General features: G+C 43.4%; 3 protein-coding genes across 4 annotated transcripts in view; 1 reads left to right on the top strand and 2 right to left on the bottom strand.

Moving 5' to 3' along the window:
- Positions 1-103: 103 nt before the first annotated feature.
- DERPC (DERPC proline and glycine rich nuclear protein) lies at positions 104-2,594 on the bottom strand. Its single transcript, XM_041769894.1, has one exon. The coding sequence runs from the start codon at positions 2,592-2,594 to the stop codon at positions 948-950; it is 1,647 nt and encodes a 548-aa protein (XP_041625828.1). The 3' UTR covers positions 104-947.
- CHTF8 (chromosome transmission fidelity factor 8) lies at positions 2,591-11,055 on the bottom strand. Its single transcript, XM_041769895.1, has 4 exons — positions 10,982-11,055; positions 3,599-3,656; positions 3,219-3,336; positions 2,591-2,815 (listed from the first exon to the last, which is right to left on the bottom strand). Exons 2-4 carry the CDS (start codon positions 3,619-3,621, stop codon positions 2,591-2,593), a joined length of 366 nt encoding a protein of 121 aa, XP_041625829.1. The 5' UTR covers positions 3,622-3,656; positions 10,982-11,055.
- The window catches only part of UTP4 (UTP4 small subunit processome component), a 43,528-nt gene continuing 21,601 nt past the window's right edge, over positions 3,689-25,615 (top strand). The window contains exons 1-6 of one of the 2 annotated variants that reach the window (XM_041769889.1): positions 3,689-4,340; positions 12,354-12,460; positions 16,492-16,683; positions 17,964-18,048; positions 20,173-20,262; positions 23,593-23,804. In XM_041769889.1, coding sequence (XP_041625823.1) covers positions 4,067-4,340; positions 12,354-12,460; positions 16,492-16,683; positions 17,964-18,048; positions 20,173-20,262; positions 23,593-23,804 — 960 coding nt within the window. In that variant the 5' untranslated portion in view covers positions 3,689-4,066. Of the gene's footprint in view, positions 4,341-11,021; positions 11,173-12,299; positions 12,461-16,491; positions 16,684-17,963; positions 18,049-20,172; positions 20,263-23,592; positions 23,805-25,615 lie in introns of those variants that run through there. The other variant, XM_041769890.1, reaches the window with a different exon arrangement.

Genomic DNA, 25,615 nt, shown 5'->3' with positions numbered 1-25,615 from the left:
TGCTTCCTCGAGTTACAGCATTTTACCTGGCAGATAATGAAACAACGAAAAGCAGTGGGTAAAATTCCTTTCCTGTGGGAAGAGAGAATAAAATGGAGTGACATCGGCAGCCCTCTCATCCCATTTATTAAAGAAACGGTAAGAAAAGATACAATGCAGGAAAAACACCAACCATCCTTTCACGTCAGGCTGAACGAAGCACAGTGATTTCTCCCCTTAATCCCCCCACCCCCACCCCAATTCCCATATTCCCATCCACGTCAGTTTAAATTTTGAGGTTCTCTGATCGGGAGTACTAGTGGAGAGGGAGTTAGATGAGCGGTGGAGCCTCGATTCTGGCCTCCTCTAAGTCCCAGGAGAAGGAAGCTGCAGGCCCAGTCAGTCAAGCAGAACGTGTATCTGGTGGGTCTCTGAAGTGGTTGCCCACCTCCCTGTTCTGTGTTCAAGCCCCCAGGGAAAGGTATGGCAGTAGAGGATGACCAGGTCCAAGCTGCCCAGGTCAGAGCTGCTGAAGCATGGTCCGTTCACCAGCACAACATTTCTAGAGAGCAGTGAGCTGATTCTCCAGTGGTGAGCAGGGGACTACATATGAATTGGGACCTGCAGGCCAATGTATCCCTGAGGAAAAGTCCACACGAACAATTCAAGAAACTAGTAAGAAACAAGGGGCAGAAAGCTGTGGGACAAAAGCACAGCAGGCTTCTGGAGGGCCGGTGATCCTTTATCTCAAAGTCAGGATCATTCCCACCTGCTGTAGTCCGTCTCCCACAAATAACATTTCACCTTCAGTCAAGAAAGAAGCAGAGGAAAAAGATGGCTCATCTGAACTTGAGCCCCAGCTAGGTACTTCGGACTGTAGCTCCATATCTACCCTTTTACTTAAAACACAGCCCCGCCCAGAACCACGGTACTTGAAAACCAAAATGGTCCTGGAAAGAAAAAGGTGTTTAAGGGGGTAACATTCCATTTGGGTACATTGTAGCCATTGGGCCCCCTGGTCTGGGGAAAGCAGCTGGGTTTGTGCCAGGGAGGCTCCCCACTCTAGGAAATGGGACCAAAGTCTTGCTTACAGGGCCATTCATCCTTGGAAAGGAAGCTGGGTTTAGGCCCAGGGTCCCACTTGGCCTTGCAAAAGGAGCTGGGTTGATACCCACAGGGCCTGCTGGAGAAGAGCCCAGGGGCCCAGGAGCTGACCTAGGGAAAGTAACCTGACCAGGACCTAATGGGCCAGTAGACCTTGGGAAGGCAGCAGGGCTTGGACCCTGCAAGCCACTGGCCCTTGGGAAGTTAGCTGGGTTGGGGCCTAGTGGCCCAGAAGTTCTTGGGAAAATTGCTGGACTTGAGCCCTGGAGGCCAGCAGACCTCTGGAAGGTAGCTGGATTTGAAGCCAATGTGCCAGAAGACTGAGAGAAGGCAGCAGGATTGAGCCCTCCTGAACCTGTCCCCCGTGGAAAGGGATTAGCATTTACCCCCATGGGCCCAGCTGGCCTTGAAAAATGAGCTGAATTGGGACCTATGGGGCCGGGAGCCCTGGACATGGGAGATGGATTTGGCCCTGGAAGGCCAATTCCCCGAGAGCCAGGACCCGAGTTTGGGCCTATGGGGCCAGGTACTCTTGCCATAGAGGATGGGCTTGTGCCCATGTTTCCAGAAGCCTGTGAGAAAGCAGCTGAATTTGCTCCTAAAAGACCTGCTGCTCTTAGAATAGGGGCAAGATCTAGGCCTTGAGGTCCTGCCATTCTTAAGTTAAGACCAGATCCTGTGCCCAGAAGGCCACCCGCTCTGGTGTCCACATTAGGACCTGGGCCCAGGCCACCTGCCCTGGGGTTGGGCCCAAGGCCTGGGCCCAGGCCACCTGCCCTGGGGTTGGGCCCAAGACCCGGGCCTGGGCCTGGAAACATACCCGACCTCGGAGTAGGGTTTGTACCAACGAAGCCTGATCTCAGGTTAGAACTTGGTCCTGGTCCCAAGCCAACCGGCCTAGGATTAGGAGGACCATTACCAGAAGTCAAGAGGACACCTGTTCTCATGTTGGGTCCAGAACCAGGGCCCATAGGGCCACCACTTCTGGGGTCAGGACCTGTTCCTAGGAGACCACCTGCCCTTGGGTTCGACATAGGACCTGGCCCTGGGAGACCCCCTAACCTGGGGTTAGTCAGAGGCCCTGGGCCTGGAAGAGCCCCTCCCCTAGGGTTCAGAGATGGGCCCGGGCCTGGGCCCGGGCCCGGGCCTGGGCCCAAGAGACCACCAGGCCTTGGGAAAGAAACTGCACCAGCGCCAGTGGGATTCATCCCTCTCGGAAAAGAAGCCATGCCTGGGTCACGAGCACCAGCAGGGAAAGGTGCTGGATTTGAAGCCAATGAGCCTGATGAAGATGGAAAAGGCGATGGGTTCCTTGGAAATGGGGCCAGATTTCCACCAAGAGAACCAGTTGCCATAAGAAAGGGATCAGAATTCATGCCCAGTGGGTGGCCTGTGTTCAAAACAGGACCCCCCTGTGGTCCCAGGGAACCGTCGAGCCGTCCTCGAGGTGGCAACTGAGCACGAGTCCAAGGAGTTGGCCGCTCTCTAGGGAAAATCCGGGGTTCTTTCATACTTTCTTGGGGACGTTGGTGATAATGGGCTTGGGGCGAGTTTTGAAAAGGATCTTGTTTTTGATGAGTGCTGTCACCAGGTACTGAGTGCCAGTCTTGCAGCCAAGCTCATCACAGTCCTGCTCCCCAGGAGTGTGTTTGACAAGGACAGCAAAAGGTTTCTCCAGATGGATGATTTTTCCATACAGGATATGATGTCCCACGATCAGCACAGGGATTCCCTTTGGCAGAATAAGAATGAAATGCCTGAGGTTCAGGGCAAGGTAGTAACATGCAGGGGCCTTCTAGAGATGCTCTTGGCAAGCAATGCTGGCACCTCCACTCCCTGGTACGGCTCTACTGCTGTTGAAGAGCCACACCAGACAACCACCCTCGTGCCCTTTTTACTCTTTCTAGCCCCAAGTAAGAGAATTTCCACTTTTGGGGACTGTTGACTTTTCCAGATTCCCCAAAATTAAACTTCCCTGCTGCTGCAGGGGTTGGGGGAGCACAAGCAGATAGCTTAGATTAGCTAGACCTCGCATAACAAACCTGAGGGCAGTCCTCACTCTGGGTCCTGGGAGCACCACCTTGGTGTAGCTTGCTTTCCTGAGGCATTAGGCAGGGAAAGAAAGGTCCCCTCACCTCAGTGGTGTAATGTAGGTCTCCCAGGAGGTTTCCAGCTAATCCAGTGCTGTAGCGAGCCTCGATCTCCCCCTGTAGCTCCATCAGCACCCATTCTGCCAGGCCTCCAGCCCCAGCACTGCAAGCAAAGGGCTGGCGGTTACAATATTTTTGAGGGGTGAAGGCTGAATAGTGTCCTACACCACCATTCAAGGCCCAAAGGAACTCTTTGTTGAGCACAAGTTTTTTGGGAAATTAGGCAGTGCTAGGCACTGAACTACAGATGAAATGCAAGGATATGTGCAAGACGCACCTGAGGACCCTGATACTTCCAGGAAAATGTCAAACCTATATAACCCTACTAATTCAAACTAAACAAAAAAGTGTCAAAATGTACTCACCTGGAAATAACAATTTGCACCATGAGCCTTCCGTCTTTAAAAAGCAACTGAAAGCAAGCTGTAGAGGAAAAAAAAATTTAGGATAACAGTAACAACAGCTAACGTTTACCATGTACTATGTGTGAGGCATTTTTCTAAGTGCCTTAAGACAGATTTTCGTTTCCCTAACAATGGTATAAGCTGCAAATATTTTTGAACTGACACTGTATGTACATTGCTTAAGATCACCAAGAGTTAACAGTAATATAGAAAGTTAACAGCTGTTATAATTATGCTCAAGGTCATGTACTTACTAGTCAAAGAGCAAGAATTTGAACCCAAAACATATAATAGAGCCCACACTGCTGACCACTATGCTAACCTGCCTTTCTCAAGAATGTTCTTTTTTCTATCCTGCATATTTCTAAAAAAGCAAAATTAACTTAGATTTTACTTTTCCCTTTGGTGATGTTATAAAGTATAAACCTCATGTCTAACACTTTGGTTGTATTTTTTTTTAATTTTTATTTATTTATGATAGTCACACAGAGAGAGAGAGAGAGAGGCAGAGACATAGGCAGAGGGAGAAGCAGGCTCCATGCACCGGGAGCCCGACGTGGGATTCGATCCCGGGTCTCCAGGATCGCGCCCTGGGCCAAAGGCAGGCACCAAACCGCTGCGCCACCCAAGGATCCCTTTGGTTGTATTTCAAGATTCAAAGGACCCCCTCTAACAAAAGCCAAGAAACAAAAAAGGCCTTCAGGTAACTTTAGTGAATGAATGGTAAGCGGATTTTTAATGTGACTTTCAATATGTGCTTTACCATCTACTTGGAGACACCCTGACAATCAACTTTCATTTTATGCAACAGTACCATCTGGTGGCAAGTTTGGGGTACTCTAGAAGAATGGATTAAAATATTTTTTGCCTGAAACAACTGGCTTCATTAGTCTTTCTCGGAAAGATAGATTCATGGGGAACTGAGACGGTGGGGGATCAAAACTATACATTCTGTATAAGTCCTTCCAATGAATCAAAGGAACTTAGGGGAAAGTTATTAGTCCAGTGTTTATCAACTGTAGTACTGTATGTTAATAGATATAATTGTGCTCAAGCTTAGCAAACATTGGATTCAAACATTAAACAGGGTTTTTCATTGGTGTTAACCTTCACTTTGGATCTCCAGGGGAAAGTACATTGCCAAGAACCTTACAGGACAGCTCTATTTTTGAGCACCAAATATACTCTAGGAACATAAGGTCAGTCAATTCACCGGTCTTCAAATTCAACTATAAACAATAGCTAACTTTTTTTTTTTTTTAACTATGAATCAGATGCTGTACACGCCTAAGAACCTAGGTCACTTGTCTTTATCTACACTCCTACTAATCAATGCACTTCCAAAGGAGAAAACCAAGTACTAGTGAGAATGAAAGGCATCAAAGCATCAGGTGGCACAGCATACATGGAAGAGCTGGTCAGAAGGGCAATCAAGAAAGCATCTGTAAGTCAGACCATCTGCAGCAGCACCACAACTGGTGCTGCTTGAGAACAAATACACAAGGCTTAGGAACCAACTAAACCAAAAGCACTGTTAAAATTCTTCTAAGGTTTCTTGAAGTAGAAAGGATTACAATTTAAAATCAGAAGACTTAAAGTCAGGTTCCAGCCTGCAAGTGCAGAACTCTTCGTCATCATACACAAGTCACTTATTGACCATGGGGCTAGTACCTCAATTATCTGACTCATTAAACTACTGTGAAGACCACATATATGCAAAAATGCTTTAAAGACAGCTATTTCTTTTAGAGAATGGAAAATACACATCAGTATTTCCACACTATAATTTTGACTATAATTTGGAGAATGGTGGGTATATTTTAGCCATGAATCAAAAAAGGCTCAATAACTAGAAGTTAAAAAGTTTCTAAAGGTTAATAAATGCATACAGATTAAAGTGTTCTTATAACTAAGCTTTTGATGACTGATAATACACTCTATGTTCCTTGATAGATGTAATTATAGGAATATATAGGTGGTTTCTGAGAAGCGATTAAGTGTTCACAGAGATACTCAAGTTCTAGGAAGGCCATGGCAGGGAAGGAAATCAATCTTTAAGGCCTTCGGAAACATGTTTGAGATGAATACCTATGGACCATTTAAGGGAGATGCAGTAGTATTTTCAGTGCATTCCACATTTCCTGAACAGCCTCCTGTTAGAAAAGGAATTTGTAACAGTGGCCCAAGTGGGTAAAAGGAAAACATGCCTGATAGCTGGGTCAGAAAAGCTATACCTGCATACTAATCCCCAGCGCTTGTGAGTACACAGCTTTACCAACTTATACAGTAGGCCCTGCCTTAGTTTACCTCTCAATACTGGCAAACACCTACCAATGCTCCTGAAAATAAAAATTCTGTGGCCTACAGCTTGACCATTCTGCTGCTATACCTAGTTGACTGGTAAAAGCTTGTGCTAGTCCTACTGGGATGCTGCAGATGTGAACACAAATGAAGTTCACACCCACTTAATTCACACCAAGAGTTTAGTCCACAGGAACCTGTGGATTGGCCTGGCTATGTTTACCTACATAGGAGTGTATTTACTAAAAAAAAAAAAAAAAAAAAAAAAAAAAAAAAGGAGTGTATTTACTAAATTAGTAAGAAGTGCAGAAGGCATTCCTTTAGCAAATTTTAAAATTCTACTTTAGGGGCGTTTGGGCGGCATAGTCAGTTAAGTGTCCAACTCAGGTCGTGATCTCAGGGTTGTGAGATTAAGCCCCACATGAGGCTCCATGTTCAGCACGGTGTCTGAGATTCTCTTCCTCTCCTCCCACCCCCAACTCATGTGTGCTCGCTCTCAAATCTTTAAATTTCTACTTTAATGCCTTAAAATAGGCAACCACCTGAATTTAATTATTCCTTTTCTTACTCCTTGAGATTATTATTCTAGACAACTGTTCTCGGGGCTAGAGTAGGCAGGTATACCTGGGCACATCATTGAGGACATACCTGATAAGCCAACAGGGACTGTGTATCACACTTAATGTGGAGTTGACTAAAAAGGATTTGACAACATGCAGCCCAACCTGTCCCTATACCCTTGACAGTAGACAGGTAGTAGGAAAATGAAGCAGTGAGGTAGTACAATACAAATCACGTCCTATCAACTATAACAAATGTAACATTATGATAAATACTTTCTGTACAACAAATTTTCTAAGCCCTTGACAGTAGACAGGTAGTAGGAAAATGAAGCAGTGAGGTAGTACAATACAAATCACGTCCTATCAACTATAACAAATATAACATTATGATAAATACTTTCTGTACAACAAATTTTCTAAGTCTTCAGTCTCAGCTAATTCCAACAATGAAGTAGAACAATTTCTACATTTGTTCTAAGATATTGCTTATGTAGAAATTGCAGATTAAAAACATTTGAAGACACAGCCTGAAAAATACACTCTAAAAGGAGTCCATGGAAGAGCCTGCCTGGCATCTCTCTCTCTCTGAGTCTTGAGTTTAATCCCAGATTGGGTGAAGACCATCTTACTTATCTCTAGTTAAGAATAATAATTCTAAATTGATAATGTGTGTAACTGTAGAGCCAAGGAAAAATTTCTGTGATATTACTTTTTGAAAAACATTTAATTGACTGTACTTCACAGTGGAGTCTCATAGGCCACACTGGAGTATGGACCTGGAACAATGGCAAAGTGGGGGGAAAAACCAAACCTCTTTCCCCCGAATTATTTCAACCCCACCCCCACCCCCATAGCTCAAAAAAATGGGGAAATTTTTTTCTGCTTAATTTTTCTGGGCTTTCACCTCACTTAACAATATAGTTTTGTATTCCTAACTTAGTAACTTTAGCTTTCTAAAGGAAACACTTTTTTAAAGCACTTTATACATTCTAATTAACACTGGATATTTTCTTTCTTTCTTTCTTTTTCTTTTTCTTTTTTAGAGCCTTTTTCTGCTGGGGCTTCAAAATGTCTAGAAATGGTTTGCCCCAGGTCATCCTGTCTTAAGACATGGATCCAGTCTGGAGATCCTAGGTAAAGTCACACTAATACTTCTCAGGACAGTGGTCCAGGTCACTTCAAGACCCCTGAGCAAACTATAGCGCAGCAAAGAAACCAGTATTCTTAATACCAATCCAGAGCCACAATGGAGCCCTACACAAAATTCAGAAGAGTTAACTGGAACAGTATCAATCTGGGCACTTCATAAATACCTTATTTAACTGTGGTTTGACTTCTATCCCTATTTTGAATGTAGTTACAATTAAAGTCATTATCAAACACCTGAAAATCAGAGTGCAAATACAACTTAAGAAGAAAAATCCAGGCAAAGCATTATAATACAAAAAGCTTCGTTTCTCCCATAGCTAAACTCTTGAGGACACTTAATGGATTTTCTCATTTCATCGTGAGAACCACGTTAACGATGTAAGCACTCTTATTCCCATTTTACAGATGAGGAAACATGCTTAAAAGAAACTCAAAGTAACTGGGCACAGCTCTTAAGTGGTAGAGGTGAGATGTGACCCCTTAATCCCTTCACTATATGGCCTCTCCAGCAGTCCTCCCCCACAGCTCCTGGCATACAGTACCTATGCATAACTTCTGACTGCTTTACAAATATCGGCCTTTCTCATTTCTACAAAATGGCAAGTGAGTAACCTACACAACTACAGTCAAAGTACCTACTGCATCTCTGGGGTAGCCAGTCAAAAACAAACCTTTTTATCATATTCAATTAGTGAGATTTAGATTTTTTGAAATCCCTAGAGATCTACTTAATGTCACCTCCAGAATTCAATACTAGTATAAGACAAAATAAGCCAAGAAAAGAGGACATTCTTTTGTCACTGTTTTAATCTTGAACAAAATTGAAGTCTTATAATTGGCTTTACAAACTGTTAAATGTTTAAGACTACTAATGTCTTACAGAAAACAGAATGAATGAGCAATGATCTTCAATAATGGTTAACTGTCCCCAAAATAGAATGTGGCAGAAGAAAGTATAGCATGGATCCAAATAAACAGAACATACAGCTTTTCTCTGAACAAGGGAACTTAACAGTAATGACAAATAATTAAATTTTACTAAAGCTCACTAATATTTTATAAATTTTCATTACAACCTTTCATCTTCTATTTTTTTTTTCATCTTCTATTTTAAGATAGAGAATAAAGGCTTTAATTTTACAGTTAATATAAAAAAATCAATTTTTTATTTAAAAAAATTAAATACAGGACACAAAATGTTTTCAAATTGCCAGACCAACACTTAGCATTTACTGAACTTTTTTATTCATTCCCAGAGACTGTTGTTTTGGAATGCAAAGAGTACTCAAAGTCATCAGACCTGGATTTCTGTCACTTATCCTACGTGTGATACGGGAATAATCTAACCTTTTAGGTTTGTTTCTCCACCAGTAAACTGAGCGTAAGAACGAACCTATCTAAAATGGTTGTGAAAATTTAATGAGGTTATGAATGTAAAGTCCTCAGCACAGTGCCTAAAACATGGTAAGCTTTTAGGGTCAAACTACGTATTATCTGTGGGGAACTTAGCATTTTCTTAGTATATGTCCAACAGAATGACTTAATGCTATATTATTAACGTTTATAGTGAACTAAAACATCCTACAAAAGCAGGAGGTTATCAGAGTAAAACCCAGCTAACATAATGGGAGAACGATTCAAACAGGAGTGAAGGTTCACCGAACTGCTTCAAGAATTAAGTTCTGAAAGGTTTTTTTTTTTTTTTTTTCCCCTCTTTTCTCTAAAGACCACGACTTCTCTATGTGCCTTTCCACCAAATGAACGATTCAGGAAGTTTTCATATACAAATGAACACAGATTATTTTTATTAGCAGTGTTATTGTGGTTTGTGACTGAAGGGGACGGTCTTAAGTTTCAAAGGGAAAATCTTATCTCCTGACAGGCTTATGTCATTAAGCACTAAAATGGTTTCTAAATGAGAACCTTGCTTCCCTCCCAAAAGGGGCTATGGAGGGTAGGTGGAAATGAATGCTTCCAAACTTTTCATTAGTGAAGAGTGTGTTCAAAAACATGTGTGGATACTATGCATACACGTGGTACTTTCCCATCACATTTTAGGATTCCGATGATGGGGGGGAATCAATTACTGGTATTTGCAGACAATGGGTGGAAAAGATGGCTTCAGTCGATCTGAGTTACTCCAGTTTTCTCCATCTTCTGCTACTCTGCAGCCTCATCTCAACTCTCTTCCTCATCTTAGAGCTGTGATCCCCTATCTTCCCCACAGCCCCGCCTCTCTAGCCCTGCTGGAGGTCTCACACTACCCAGTATTCTCCTCCCACCGGCCCCCATCTTCACCCTCTGCCCCGGCCCCCTCCCATCCCTCCAGTTGGAGCTACAAACACTTCCTATGTCTAGTCCCGCCCACTTTCTGGGACTTCTCAATCCGCTTCCCCTCTCTTCCCCACCCCCTCCGATTCACCCCCAGAATTTCGCTGGGACTTCCTACCAACCTATTTAACCCTTTCTGCTCCCTCCCAAGGAAACTATCCTTTAAACTGCATTCCTCCACACCTCTCGCTGGAGTAGTCTTCCAAACCGTCCACCCTCCTCCCAAAGATCACTGTTTAAACGTTGTTCTTCTACCACCCTCATTCTCCAAATCGTTCCCTGCTCCCTCCCTCTTCAACCTCAAGTACTTCGCTCCTCCAGAACCCCACCCCGCTCTTTAGTCTCTCACTCCACCCACAAAAGAACCTGGATCGCTCGTCCTCCTAACCACCCTCCCGATTGTCTCTCCCAGCGGCTTCCCCCCGCGACTTGAAACGTCCCTTCGAACAAGCCTCAGAGCCCTATCCCCCACCCGCCTCCCACCCAGTCCCCCTTCTGATGTTCCCGCTACTTCCTGGGTTCCAGGTCTACCCGCTCCCGCAAGCCTCGCGTGCTGGACTCCCTCCCGACCCGGGGAAGAGCCCCTTTCCGCACGTACCTCGAGGTTCCGGCCCGCGCCGCCCCCTTCTCCGTCCTCCGCCCGCGCTCGGCCACCCTTTCCGCCCTTCTCTCGCTCCGCCCCGCTCGCTCCCTTCCTTCCCTCCGCCTTCCGTCTATACACCGCTCCCTTCCCCCACAATTCCTGGCCCCCCCGCCCCGGGGGCCCCAGGGGCTCGCCCCCACCTCTGCGCGGTTCTCCGCTCCCCCTCCCCCTTCCCGGCCGCCCCTCCCCCTCCCCCGCCCGCCGCTCCCCGCCCCTCGGCTCGCCATTCTTCTCCTCGAGCCGAACGCCCCACCCGGCCCCAGCTCCCTAGCTGCCCACTCCCTCGCCCCCTCGCCCCCGGCCCCGGCTCAGCCCTCGCTCCCCGCGGCCTCCCGCGCCCCCCGCCCGCGGCCTGACCTGCAATGGCGGCCGCCGAGCGCGGCGCCGCGCGGCCAACGGGCGACAACCGAACCTCCCGCCGCCGTCGCCGCCGCCGCGAGCACTGCCTGCGCACTTCCGGCCTTGCGCCGCGAGCACTTCCGGGGCAGAGCACGCGAGCGCGCGCGCACGTGGGGCCGCGGCAGAGAGAGGCGAGCCCCCGTCGGTCGGTGAGTTGGGGAAGGGGTACGAGAGGACTTCGGCGGGGTGCTGCCTGCCCCTGGTGACGCCGGCGGAGCTCGCGGTTCTTGGGCCGAGGCCGAGGCTACTCCGTAGATGCCCGGCGGAGTGGCAGCGCGCGCTTCCGACGCCCCCTCGGCCGGGCCGGGCCGGGCGCGCCTGCCCTGCCCGCAGGTTCCAAACCCTGAGGGACGACGCGTGAGGGGCGAGCCGGAGCCGGCCGCTCTCCTCGCGGAAGGTGTAGGCTTGTGGCGGGGGGAGGCGACGGTGACAGGCGCCAGGCTGAGTCCCGTCGCTTCCTTCCCTTGAGGAGCTCTTGGTTCTGCCTGCGCCGTCAGCCTCCCTGGCGCTACCTTAGTGGGTCTGTAATTTGCGAACTTAGCGTGCTGTGAAGTTAGGGAGAGCTGTTCGCGGAAATGCAGACTCCTAGCCCCCCCCCCCTTCTCTCCACAACCGAGAGACTGGAATTCTGGAGCTGTGGAGTAGGACCCAGAATCCTGCGTTTTTAAAAGCCATTTATCCAGATGATTTTAATGGCAGGAGTTCTGCGCACCTGACTCTGAGAGGCTGATTTAGGTTGCCAGGATTTCTTGCTTCTTGAGTGGGGGGGGGGGGGGGTAGCCTCCTCTTCACAACTCCCGCCCCCCACCCCCGCCAGAAACCTCGCACAGAAAATAGAAAGGGGTACCTAAGTTTCTGCCTCGAATACAGCTGGTTTGCACGATGTGCCTCCTTTCCTTCGGTGCACACACCGAATTACAGAATGAGGTTACGTTCGCTCTTACCTCCCTTTCCCAGAGTACTTTCTTCAGGTAATGGGCAGGATTGTTAGGAGTCTGGGGCATGCTCCTCATGTATGTTGATGTTCTCATTTTTAGCTGAAGCATCCCGAGCTTCTGGAGATGGTTTCATAGCTCCTTGCTTGGGGTGTTTTTGAAAGCATCATTAACTAGATATTTAGAAGGGAACCTCAGTGAGACACAGTTGGACTCTTCCATCCAGGACAGTGATGATAGGTAGTACACGTGACATACTGCTGTTGACAAGAAGAAACAATACATGTGACATACTGTTGTTAACGTTTAACAATAATGGCTCTTTTTCCCCCCCCTCCCAGGAATGGGTGAATTTAAGGTCCATCGAGTACGTTTCTTTAATTATGTTCCATCAGGGATCCGCTGCGTGGCTTACAATAACCAGTCAAACAGATTGGCTGTTTCTCGAACAGATGGCACTGTGGAAATTTATAACTTGTCAGCAAACTACTTTCAGGAGAAAGTAAGTCATTTGGAAGCCTGATTTGGTGTTGCTGAGTTAATTTTCTTAAGTTCAATTCTGCATTTTGTATTCCAAGAGATCAAAAGAAAGTGACTCTGGAGTTGTTTAAAACTATCTAACTTGTATAGCAAATACGCAGTTTCTTGTCTGGGCTCAGAGTTTTGTTTTGTTTTGTCTTAAGATTTTATTTATTCACGACAAACACACACAGAGAGAGGCAGAGACACAGGCAGAGGGAGAAGCAGGCTCCCTGCAGGGAGCCCCTTGTGGGACTCCATGCGGGGCCCCAGGATCTCGCCCTGGGCCAAAGGCGGGCGCTAACCTGAGCCACTCAGGGGTCCCTGGGCTCAAAGTTTTGATCTGTGTAGTGTCATAAAGATACTAACTACGAGTTGTGGTGGCTCACTGCCATTTGACAGCTGAAGGTTGCTGGATCTTTTGGTCACAACAAAAAGGGAAACTGTCAAGATCATTACTTTATATCAGTTTTTGCACCACTGCAACTTTGTAAGGTGGCGTTTCCTGCTGGGATTGTCCATACCCATTTCATTGTCAACTTAGAAAAAAACCAAAACATCTTAATAGCAAACTTTCTGGTAGAACCCCTGAGTGGCTCAGTGGTTGAGCCTCTGCCTTTAGCTCAGGTCGAGATCCTGGAGTCCTGGGATCAGGGTCCCGTGTTAGGGTCCCCCGCAGGGGAACATGCTTCTCCCTCTGCCTATGTCTCTGCCACCCCCCGCCCCGTTTCTTATGAATAAATAAATGAAATCTTTAAAAAAAAAAAAATCCAACTTTCTGGTGACATGATGGTAGGAAGATGGATTTCTAAGTTCATCTATCTGAGAGAATGTAGACTTAAATGCCTGTATTTGAAAGTAAAAAAGGAAAATACTATTTGGGAGTATACTGAGTGCAATTGCAGCAGCATATTTTTCAAAGGCACTGATTACTGATTTAAGGTGCAACAAAATAATTCACATTTATTGTGTTATGGGTCCTAGACACTGAGTGGATGCCTGTGGATGGATAGATAGTTAAATGAGTGAATTCAGTGTTTAGCAGCCTAGAATTTGAAATTTAGGCACCTTGCGATTATTTCTAAATGAGTGGCAAGTATAAGGCATTATAACAAGTGTCAGAAGCCCAGCCTTGAAGGAGCTCAATGTCCAGTCGGGGAAATATGACTATACAATTTCCAAACAGGTAAATTTTATGATAAAGCTAAGCACAGACATAGAATCTTAGTAAAGAGTTGCCTTACTCTGATGATGTGGGTTTAGGAATCGGGGAAAGGGATGACTTACTGAGTTGACCCCTGAAGAACTAAAAGAGTTAAAAAAAATTGCTCATTACCACAAATAGGTCACATTTTGTACTGTGAAAAATGTGCTGTGGCACATGTTTATTACATTCTGTGATATTTCTTGTTTTTTATGACAGTTGTTTTTATATAATAGTTTGTATATTTGTTGAATGTTTTCCTTCCCTACTGAACTTCAAATTTTAGGAAGGGGCCATGTCAGTGATGTTGTTGTTTTGTTTGTTTGTTTTGTTTTTGTTGTTTTTAGTATTTTATTTATTTATTCATGAGAGACAAAGAGAAAGAGAGAGAGAGAGAGAGGCAGAAACCCAGGCAGAGGGAGAAGCAGGCCCCATGCAGGGAGCCCAATGTAGGATTCGATCCTGGGTCTCCAGGATCATGCCCTGGGCTGAAGGCGGCGCCAAACCGCTGAGCTACCGGGGCTGCCTGTCAGTGATGGTGATAACTGTGTTCCCAGCATTTAGCAAGAGCCTTAGTACATAGCCTCTCCTGAGTTAAGATAGGATTAATGAATATTTCAGCCATTCTTTTACTGAGTATCCCTTATTTTCTGTTCTCATTTCTCCTTTTCTCTTTTTCATTTTTTAAAGATTGGATTATTTATCTGTTCATGAGAGACACAGAGACAAAGACATAGGCAGTGGGAGAAATAGGCTCCCTGTGGAGAGCCTGATTTGGGACCATCTCCGGGATCAGGACCTGAGCCAAAGGCAGACACTCAACCACTGAGTCACTCAGGCATCCCTTATCTCTTCTTTTATCAACAATAATTGGTTCAGTCTAGTCTTTTTTTCCTCCATAGTCCCTCCCCTAATATTCTTAATCATTGTCAGAGCAAGAAAAAATTTTGTCGGTTAGAGTGAAGAGTAGGGACTAAGAATAAGAATTAAAATACTCTCTTCACGTTTGCCTTTGGCACTTTGAGCAAGCTGCTTAACCCACAAGTACTTATGTCATTTCAAGTTCAGAGAGGAAAAATTGTAGCTACTCAGTCCCTTTCATGCTGAGAAGGTTTAAGAATAAAATGCATAGATATATATGAAAACTTTTTAAGTGTTAAGAAAACACTTAGAAATCTGAGACTTAAAAAATGAAAAAAAATCTGAGACTTGAGGGTGCCTGGGTGGCTCAGTTGATTGAATGTCTGCCTTCTGCTTGGGTCATGATCCTGGGCTCCTAGGATGGAGTCCCACATCAGGCTCCCCACTCAGCAAGGAGTCTGCTTTTCCCTCTCCCTCTGCCCCTCCCCCCCGGCTTGTGTATAATCTCTCATGTTCTCTTTCTCTCTCAAAGAAAATCTGTAGGGATCCCTGGGTGGCGCAGCGGTTTGGCGCCTGCCTTTTGGCCCAGGGCGCGATCCTGGAGACCCGGGATCGAATCCCATATCAGGCTCCCGGTGCATGGAGCCTGCTTCTCCCTCCGCCTGTGTCTCTGCCTCTCTCTCTCTCTCTGTGACTATCATAAATAAATAAAAATTAAAAAAAAAAACAAACAAACAAAGAAAATCTGTAAAAAAAAAAAAATCCGAGACTTGAATGAAACACTGAACTACATCATTTATGTTATTTGTAAAAGTTTTTATATATTTATTTATTTTGATTTATAATTTCTACACTGTGGGGCTCAGACTTACAGCTCAGAGATCAAGAGTCACATGGTCTTCTGAATGAGCCAGCCAAGTGCCTCCATTTCTTTTATTTAGAAAAAAAAAAAAAAACCTTTTTAAAAAAAAGATTTTATTTATTTATTTATCTACTTATTTATTTATTTATATGAGAGAGAGAGAGAGAGAGGAAGAAGACACAGGCAGAGGGAGAAGCAGGCTCCATGCAGGGAGCCTGATGTGGGACGCGATCCCAGGACTCCCAAGGATCACGCCCTGGGCTGAAGGCAGGCGCTAAACTGCTGAGCCACCCAGGGATCCCCCCCCCAAAAAAAACTTTTTATAGGTAAAATTGACACTATAAACAGCATGTACTTAAAGTATATACATCGATAACTTTGACATGCATAACCCTTTGAAACTATCACCCAATCAAGATAGATTTATTTATTTTTAAGTTTTTAATTTTATTTCTTCGTGAGAGACACAGAGAAAGAGGCAGAGACATAAGTAGAGGGAGAAGCAGGCTCCCTGCGAGGAGCCTGATGCGGGACTCGATCCTGGGACCCCGGAACTCCGATCTGAGCCAAAGGCAGACGCTCACCCACTGAGCCACCCAGGTGCCCTTATTAATTTTTTTTTTAATTGGATATATCAAATACAATTAGGTATAGACTTTCTAGTGAAAAGGTTTTGCTGAACAAGTCCTAGGGAAAAAAAAACAACTGTATAGGTAACTAAAATTTTAATCTAGAAAATGAAAATATTGATAAACATCTTCTGGGGATCCCTGGGTGGCGCAGCGGGTTAGCGCCTGCCTTTGGCCCAGGGCCCAATCCTGGAGACCCGGGATCGAATCCCACGTCTGGCTCCTGGTGCATGGAGCCTGCATCTCTCTCTGCCTATGTCTCTGCCTCTCTCTCTCTCTGTGTGACTATCATAAATAAATAAAAATTTAAAAAAATTTTAATAAACATCTTCTGGTAAAATAAAATCCTACACAGTTATTTCTAGGGAAGTGTTTTAATTTTTACCATGTTTTCTGTGACCACACAGTGCTGCTAGCTGGTAAATTCATGGGGTTGACGAGTTATGGTGTTTCTGTAGTTTTTTCCAGGTCATGAATCTCGGGCTACGGAAGCTCTGTGTTGGGCAAAAGGACAGCGACTCTTTAGTGCTGGACTCAATGGAGAAATTATCGAGTATGATTTGCAGGCATTAAACATCAAGTACACCATGGACGCCTTTGGAGGACCCATTTGGAGCATGGCTGTCAGTCCTCACGGCTCTCAGCTTTTGGTTAGTAAGCAACTATTGGTAATTTGAAGACTTTATTTTTAAGTAATCTCCATACCCACCGTGGAGCTCAAACTCATGAGCCCGAGATCAAGAGTCACACACTACCAACTGAGCCAGCCAGGCACCCCAACTGCTAATAATTTAAAACAAGATTTCTCTTGTGCTCACTCAAAATTTCTTCTGTGTTCATAGGAGGGTAAAGTTAAATTTTATTATGACATGTAGCAACTCCAATCTGAGGTTAATTCCAGCAACCCCAATAAAAGATTGGAATTGATATTGGGGATTAAAAATCACTTGTCTTGGGATGCCTGGGTGGCTCAGCGGTTGAGCACCTGCCTTCAGCCCAGGGTGTGATCCTGGAGTCCCGAGATTGAGTCCCACATCAGGCTCCCTGCATGGAGCCTGCGTCTCTCTCTGCCTGTGTCCCTCTCTCTGCCTGTGTCTCTGCCTCTTTCTCGCTGTGTCTCTCATAAATAAACAAATAAAATCTTTAAAAAATAAATAAAAATAGAAATAAAAATCACTTGTACTTTTGCATCTTTCTGCTGCTACTTTGAACCTTTTATTCATTTATGAAATGAGAGGGTTAGTTTGGTTCAGTATTTCTCAAACTGTACTTTGGAATTGGAAGATGTAGAGACTTTTTTGTTGTATTGTGCTTTATGTTTTATGGTAAATATCATTTCAGAATATGGCATGTTAACGTGAAATCCTTCTGAAGATTCACAACACACTAATGTTCGTTAAAAGTTCTAAGAGGTTCTTCCACAAGTTAACTTATGCAACTATGCTCTCCTACAGTGTTTCTCAAAAATTCTGTGCGGACTAAGAAGACAACCTACCCCCCTGGCCACCCTCCACACACACACACTGTTATCCTTAAAATGGATATTTCCAGATACTGCATTTTTTCAGAAAAGTCTATGATTCTTGTTTGATTTGCACTAATTTATACAGTATCTTGTACAGTTAATGGGTATTTTATTTAGGCCATGGGTCTCTAGCAGATAGGTGCTGTGAAATCCTACTTATATTCCATGTCCTATACAGGAATTAGGCCACTAATTAGCCTGTTTTCTGACTAGGACATGAAGCCTGCCAAAAATATACTGTCAGTTCCTTGATACCAGTAAACTTTTTCTTCTCTCATATACTGTTTTTCTCTCACAGCAAGTGACAGCTTTACAGAAGAAACATTTGTATTTATAAAAGCATATATGTAATTCTACAAAATTCTTGTCTTCTGTCTTCTAATTCTACAAAATTCTGTCTAATAGGTCGGCTGTGAAGATGGATCTGTGAAGCTATTTCAAATCACTCCAGACAAAATTCAGTTTGAAAGAAATTTTGATCGACAGAAAAGTAAGGATCATTTTTTGGTGGGGCCATGAGTAACCTTAACTACAAGTAATTTTGTGTGCCACTGGGGTTAGGTTGTTTTCCCATGGTTCCAGGTAATATTTTATCTGCATGCCAATTTTTTTTTTTTTTAAGATTTTATTTATTCATGAGACACACAGAGAGAGAGAGGCAGAGACACAGGCAGAGGGAGAAGCAGGCTCCAGCCCGACGCGGGGTCCCTGGTCTCCAGGATCATGCCCCGGGCTGAAGGCGGTGCTAAAACGCTGAGCCACCCTGGCTGCCCTTTGCATGCCAGTTTTATCTGAGTGTAGGGTATGTGCTTGAAGCCATCCCTCACTCAGGCTTTGTCTATAAAAAGCCTGTAGCATATATTTGTGATTGCTTTCGAATTATGGAAAACTAGAAATATGCAGGAAAAGCAAGTGTTTCTGTATAAGTCACTTTGTTCTCTTACTTTCTTTTTGAAGTTTTAACATGGTGCATAAAGTCTTAAAACTAGAATTTTAGAACGATTTCCCATGTTCCATTTGGACCAGTTAACACTGATATCTAGAGCAGGGGTTAGCAGACCTTTTCTGTAAAGATAGCAGGTAGGAAATACTGTAATCTTTGCAGACCATACTCTCTGTCAACTCTCTTGTCCAATAAAAATAGCCATAGATAATAAACAAATGGGTATGACTGTGCTTTGGTAAAATTTTATTTACAAAAAAAAATTGGTGGGCCTGATTTGGCCTTTGGGCCATAGCTTGCTGACCCTTCTAGAAAACAGTACCTGTCCCATGTATTCTGTGTCCATTAGTAATATTAATTATCTGCTAGTCAGATTCCTTTTGTTTTGAATATCTTTTGTATATTCTTTTATTTATTTTCTCAGTAATTCATTGATTCATTCATTCATTTGTAAAGATTTTATTTTTATGTAATCTCCACCACCTATCACAGGGCTTACACCTACAGCCCCAAGATCAGGAGTCTCATATTCCACCAACTGAGCCATCTAGGCTTAGGTGTTTTATTTATTTATTTATGAGAGCTCAAGTAGAGCGAAGGGAAGAAGGAGAGAGAATCTCAAGTGGACTCCCCACCAAGCATGCAGCCTGACATGGGACTGGATCTCATGACCCCCAGATTATTACTTGAGCCAAAATCAAAAAGTCTGACACTCAACAAACAGACCCACCCACATGCCCCTTGGGTGTTCCTTTTTAATTACAAAAATGATATAATGCTTAGTCAAAACTTGTGTGTTTAGCCAAATGTGAAAGAGAAGATTATCTCATTCTGCTCTATGGACAACATTTTGGAAGTAATCTTCTAGACATTTTTGCATATTCATATAGACAGATACACAGGAGTGCTTGTGCTTGTTTTCTCACTTGGTATATTATAACTAATCTTCCATGTCAATCATGGCTGTTTGCATGGCATTCCATTTTATGGTGTTGTGTAATTTATTTAACCAAACTCTTAAAAAAAAAAAAAAAAACTCTTCCTGTTGATGGATATTTATTTATTTATTTATGATTCTATTTATTTATTTGTCCGTTCATTCATGAGAGACAGAGAGAGGCAGACACAGGCAGAAGAAGAGGGAGAAGCAAGCTCCATGCAGGGAGCCTGATGTGGGACTCGATCCTGGGTCTCCAGGATCACGCCTGGGCTGAAGGCAGACACTTAACTGCTGAGCCACCCAGGCATCCCTGTTGATATTTAAAAAATTTTTTTTACTACTATAATCAGGGTAGCAATGAATATTCCAGTGTATATATTTTTGAATACTCCTTCATGTATTTCTCCTTGATTAATTCCCAGTGGAATTGCTGAGCCAAATATGCACATTTAAATTTTCTCAGGTTACTAACATCACCCTCAAAAAGTTGTATTTTTCTTTATACTCTTACTATTTCTACGTTATTAAAGTAATATTAAATACTTGATTATGGATTCCAGGACAGAGTTGTTCCTCATCTGTTATAAAACAGTTCTTCACCAGAGTGTAGTAGATGATAGTTAAGATTGCAAAACACTAGACCTGTAGATAATTATCAAAGGAGAACTCAGTTACCCTTTACTGTATAATTATGTGTATCTCCCTTTCTTTTTTGTTGTACAACTCCCAAGGTCGCATCCTGAGTCTCAGCTGGCATCCCTCTGGCACCCACATTGCAGCTGGCTCCATAGACTACATTAGTGTGTTTGATGTCAAATCAGGTGACTGTTTTCTAAGTTCATTTGGGATGTGTGTCTTGTTTGTCAGATTCACGTTGGTGGTTTCCAAAAGCTTGAGCCTTTGTTCTTTCCATGAGCTTTAGGGCCTAATCTCTCAGTAACCTTCTGAGATGCTTGCCACAAATTTCACTCCTTTATTGGATTGCTTCTGCTGCTTTTGGGGGAATCCTGGGTCTTCAGTGAGATGCATATGTTTTATCTAGTAAGAATTCATATGAAAGTTCACCCTTAAATAAAATTTAAAAAAAGAAAAAAGAAAGTTCACCCTCGAGCAATATAATATTTACAACAAATGACCAATTAGAATAACTATTTAATATATACCAGACCTTGGTAAAAGTAGATGTCTCTCTTTGAGAAACATAAGGTCTTGGTAGCATAATTGGTAAGGTATGAGATCAGAAAGGTAGAGAACCATCTCCTTTTCTCTATTCTTGGCCTACAGAATTGGCTTATGGAATCCTTCAGTGATGAGACTGACTTCGACTTGTTAGGTGGGCCCCTCTATACTCCCATCTAAGATGGGAAGTAAAACAGGTCAGGTTTGTCTCGTTTTTCTTTTCTTTTTTTAAGATTTTGTTTATTTATTCATGAGAGACACAGAAAGACAGAGACATAGGCAGAGGGAGAAGCAGGCTCCCTATGGGGAGCCTGATGTAGGACTCGATCCCAGGACCGTGAGATCACAACCTGAACCAAAGGCAGATGCTCAACCACTGAGCCACCCAGGTGCCCCTTGTCTAGTTTTTCCTTTCCTCCATGCTTAAACAAATTTTTTCTTATCTGTTACACATGCATAGTCAAAGAACTCCTTGAGGCTTGTTACAAAGAAGCAGATTGCTCCTCTCTCCCTTCTCACTCCTCAGAGGTAGCCATCTGTAACTCTTAGCTAATTCTTTTGATGTTTACCTCCACCTATGTACATGTATATATACACATATGTGTTATGTTTTGTCTCACTGATATATCCTCAAATTCTTCCAGTTGTATAAATTAGGTTCAGATTTGATTTTCTTTCTACCACCTTTATCTTCTTGAATGATTCTCCCCCTAGAGCCTTCTGACCTCCAATCTAGTGTAGTGTACCAGTTTTTGGGCCTGTTGTACCTCTCTGTAGGTTTTGAACCTTGATTTCTCAGTCATTCCATGGATCTTCTTTACTCCTCTCTCAGTTTCTATTCACTTCCTGATTTATCCTTTTGTTTGGTGGATCATTACAAGGTTCATGAGCTAGCTCAGAAATTATTTTCCCTTAGAATTTTGAAGGGAATTGGCTCCATTGTCTTCCAGCTTTTGAGTATTACTATAGACTCTGATGCCATGCTGGGAGAAGATCTTTTGTATAGGTTTTTTTGGTCTGTTTTTCCAAGGAGCTTTTAAGATCTTTCCTTTATTCTTACTGTTCTGAAATGTAACAATTAGGTTTCTTGATGTGTGGATCCATTAACATCAGTCATATTAGATACTTGGTAGATTATTTTAATCAAAAACCATTTTTCAGTTTTGAGGGACATTTTTTTTTCTTAAGATTTCTTTTCTTTTTTTTCTTTTCTTTTTTTCTGCCTTCCTTCCTTCTTTTCTTTTCTTTTCTTTTCTTTCTTTTCTTTCTTTTCTTTCTCTTCTTTCTTTTCTTTCTTTTCTTCTGTAGAGAGCACAGTGGGGAGGGGCGAGGGAGAGGGAGAAAGAGTCAGTCCCAAGCAGACTCCTGATGCAGGGCTCAATCCCAAGACCTGAGCCAAAACCAAGAGTCAAAGACGTTTAACTGACTACATCATCCAAGTGTTCTCAGTTATGGGGAAAATTCTTATAATTATTTGGTTAACAAAAAAAAATATTTTATAAATAAGTTTCTCTCCATTTTATCTTTCTGAAGTTTTACTATTTTGTTGTTGGCTCTTTAATTTTCTTATCTCTTTCCCCCTCTCTTATTTTTTCATCTCTTTGAATTTTTCTGCTTCCTGGGAGTTTATTTTTATATTTTATTTATTTATTTAGATTTTATTTTTAAGTATTTGGTACCCCCAAGTGTGGGACTCGAGCTCACAAACCCAAGATCAAGAATCACATGCTCCACCAACTGAGACAGCTAGGTACCCCTTGTCTTTATCTTTAAATCCTGTTACTGAGTTTTTCATTTCTGCCATTTCCAAAGGTTTTTTTGTTTGTTTGTTTGTTTCCTGAATGTTCTTTTTTATAGCATTTTTTGTTTCATTATATACTGACTTCTCTTTCTAAGGTTATTCAAGATAGTATTTGTCAAATATTCTTCACGCTTGCTCTGTTTTTTTCCTGGTATATTTTTCTGATGATTTCTCTGGCTTCTGCCTTTCATATTCAGGCTTTCCTCACATTCAGGCTTTGCTCACAAAAGCTCAGGCTTCTGTCTGGTAATTCCTTTCCTGACCACATGTGTGGAGCTTATTGCTCATGAGCTTCACTGAAGAATGATCTGGCTGGAGTCTTAGTTTGGGGAACCTCCAAAGACGTTGGCTTTTTATATCTTTTTTCTTAGGCTGGTCATATTTCCCAGAAATGTTTTTCATTTTCTTGCCTGTGATAGTCTGGTTATTGGTATTCTGGGAAGAAAATGGGTGTTCTCAACATTCAGTTAATAAATTTTCACTTTATCTCTTTTCCATATAGTAATCCCACCCTTAGTTGTGCCTGATATTAGAGAATGACTCTCCATTCTTGTTTGAAGTGAAGTTTAGGGAGTTGCCTGGCTTTTTAGCTAGGGAATAGTTATCTGGAGGATCTATAAGTTTCTAAAACTTTCAACCAATTTCTCTTTTTAGTTCCATTTTCACTTCTGTTTCCAGAGTTTTTGGGGTCACCACAGTTGCTGAATCTTCTGAGGATTTCATGGTATAAATCAAGTGGCTTCCTGGCTTTCCCCCCCGTTGACTTGGGTCTTGATTTCAGGGCTCTGCTCTGTCAGTTACTACTTTATGTTTGCTTTTTAATTCCCAAAATTTTGTTAATTGTTGTCCTCTCTCCATTTCTCATGGTATTTTAGAAAAGAGCCAAGTGTCATGAACATTGCTTTTAGGCGGTTTTAAGTGAAGTCTCAAATGCCTCCTTTCCATTTCACCTCCTCTCCTCCACCACCCCCCCCTCCAAATTTCTGTCTCTAACCGTCCTTCCCCTTTCCCTCCCACAGTCTACAGGTAACCATTTTTGTGTTTTGAGACTGAGTCCGCCATAACTAATATTTACTGGCTGTTTGTGATCTGTGCTCAGGCAGCTAACAGGTGCGTTTTGAAGACAAAAGAAGTAAGTACCATTCAAATTTGGGCTTTTCTTATTTTTCAGGGAGCACTGTTCAGAAAATGCTGGTGGATAGGCAATATATGGGTGTGTCTAAGCGGAAGTGTATCATATGGGGAGTGGCCTTCTTGTCTGATGGCACTGTCATAAGTGTGGACTCTGCTGGGAAGGTGCAGTTCTGGGACTCAGCTACTGGGACACTTGTGAAGAACCACCTCATCGCAAATGCTGATGTGCAGTCCATTGCTGTATCTGATGTGAGTTTGGTCTCTATTTTGAGCAGTCCTATACAACCTGGGGGATGAGTACAGAAGGCCGGGTCAGTGATGGGGCATAAACAATGTTCTTCATCCTCAGTATTTTATGGAGGAAGATGAGTTTAGGAAAGTGCATTTGAAACACACATGGTTTCTTTGAACCCTCTTACTCTCCTAAGAACTAGTTAGAGAATATTCTCTAGAAGATTAATTAGAGATTTTCTTCAGAAACTCACCACCGCCAGTTAATCTAGTCTGATTTAGATAGGCCACAAGTACACTAGAAGAATCTATTTTATTTTTAAGATTTTCTTTATTTAGTAAATGAGGGCAGCCCGGGTGGCTCAGCGGTTTAGCGCCGCCTTTGGCCCGGGGTGTGACTCTGGAGACCTGGGATCGAGTCCCAATCGGGCTTCCTGCATGGAGCCTGCTTCTCCCTCTGTCTGTGTCTCTGCCTCTCTCTCTCTCTTTGTCTCTCATGAATAAATAAATAAAATCTTAAAAAAAAAAGTTTATTTATTCATGAGAAACAGAGAGGCAGGCTCCCCACAGGGAGTCCAATGCAGGACTCCATCCCTGAACCCAGGATCGTGCCCTGAGCCAAAGCAGCCACCCAGGCGCCCCATTCTAAAAGAATCTTGGGAAGTGCTATTTTCTTCTTTTTATAACTCTTCTGCTTCCTATGTTGGGAAATTAGGAAATAACTTTATAGTGATTTTAAAAGTACTAAATTTCTTCTATTTGAGTACTATTTAAGCAGACTTGTGTTGAACAAGTGTGCCTCTTACCTTTTGGTAAAATGATTTTTTCTTTTTTTTTTTTTTTTTTTTTAATTTTATTTTATTTATGATAGAGAGAGAGAGAGGCAGAGACACAGGCAGAGGGAGGAGAAGCAGGCTCCATGCACCGGGAGCCCGACGTGGGATTCGATCCCGGGTCTCCAGGATCGCGCCCTGGGCCAACGGAAGGCGCCAAACCACTGCGCCACCCAGGGATCCCTTTTTTTTTTTTTTTTTTTTTAAGATTTTTAAGATTACCAGGCATCCCTGGCAAAATGAATTCTTCATTAGAAACCTTTAGGTAGGGGCAGCCCGGGTGGCTTAGCGGTTTAGCGCCTGCCTTCAGCCCAGGGCCTGATCCTGGAGCCCCAGGATTGAGTCCCATGTGGAGCTCCCTGCGTGGAGCCTGCTTCTCCCTCTGCCTGTGTCTCTGCCTCTCTCTCTCTCTCTCTCTATTTCATGAATAAAAAAATATTAAATAAGAAAATTAAAAAAGAAAAGAAACCTTTGGGTATTTTGGTACAGCTGAGTAGCTCAGCATCTGACTTTGGTTCAGGTTATGGTCTTGGGATTGGCCCAAGTCAGGCTCCTCACTCAGCAGAGAGTCTGCTTCTTCCTCTCTCTCCCTCTGTCCCTCCCCAACTCATGCTCTGATAACTAAATAACATCTTAAAAAAACAAAAGAGGGGGGACGCCTGGGTGGTTCAGCAATTGAATGTCTGCCTTTGGCTCGGCATTATTCTGGGGTCAGGATTGAGACCCACATCAGGCTCCTTGCGGGGAGTCTGCTTCTCCCTCTGCCTGGGTCTCTGCCTCCCTCTCTCTCTCTCTCTCTCTCTCACTCTGTATCTCATAAATAGGTAAATACAATCTTTTTTTTTTTAAAAAGAATCCTTTGGGTATTTTAGCATTGGAGCATAGGAAGTGACTTTGAGATTTGCTGACTAGATCCTTTATTCTTTGTGTTTCTTAGTTTGAGACTTGTTTGCTATCTTAAGTGTGGACATGCAATTTCTAGTGTAGAGATCACTC

This window comes from Vulpes lagopus, chromosome 10, assembly GCF_018345385.1.
Source record: "Vulpes lagopus strain Blue_001 chromosome 10, ASM1834538v1, whole genome shotgun sequence".
NCBI lineage: Eukaryota > Metazoa > Chordata > Mammalia > Carnivora > Canidae > Vulpes > Vulpes lagopus.
The sequence above is the reverse complement of the archived record's forward strand: the minus strand, read 5'-3'. Positions and strand labels throughout refer to the sequence as shown.

Coding starts and splice junctions, on each gene's coding strand:
- DERPC (XM_041769894.1), bottom strand. CDS start 2,594: ATGAAAGAACCCCGGATTTTCCCTAGAGAGCGGCCAACTCCTTGGACT.
- CHTF8 (XM_041769895.1), bottom strand. CDS start 3,621: ATGGTGCAAATTGTTATTTCCAG. Junction 3,337..3,598: donor GTGCAAATTGTTATTTCCAG/GTGAGTACATTT, acceptor CTTTGCTTGCAG/TGCTGGGGCTGGAGGCCTGG. Junction 2,816..3,218: donor ACCTACATTACACCACTGAG/GTGAGGGGACCT, acceptor ATTCTGCCAAAG/GGAATCCCTGTGCTGATCGT.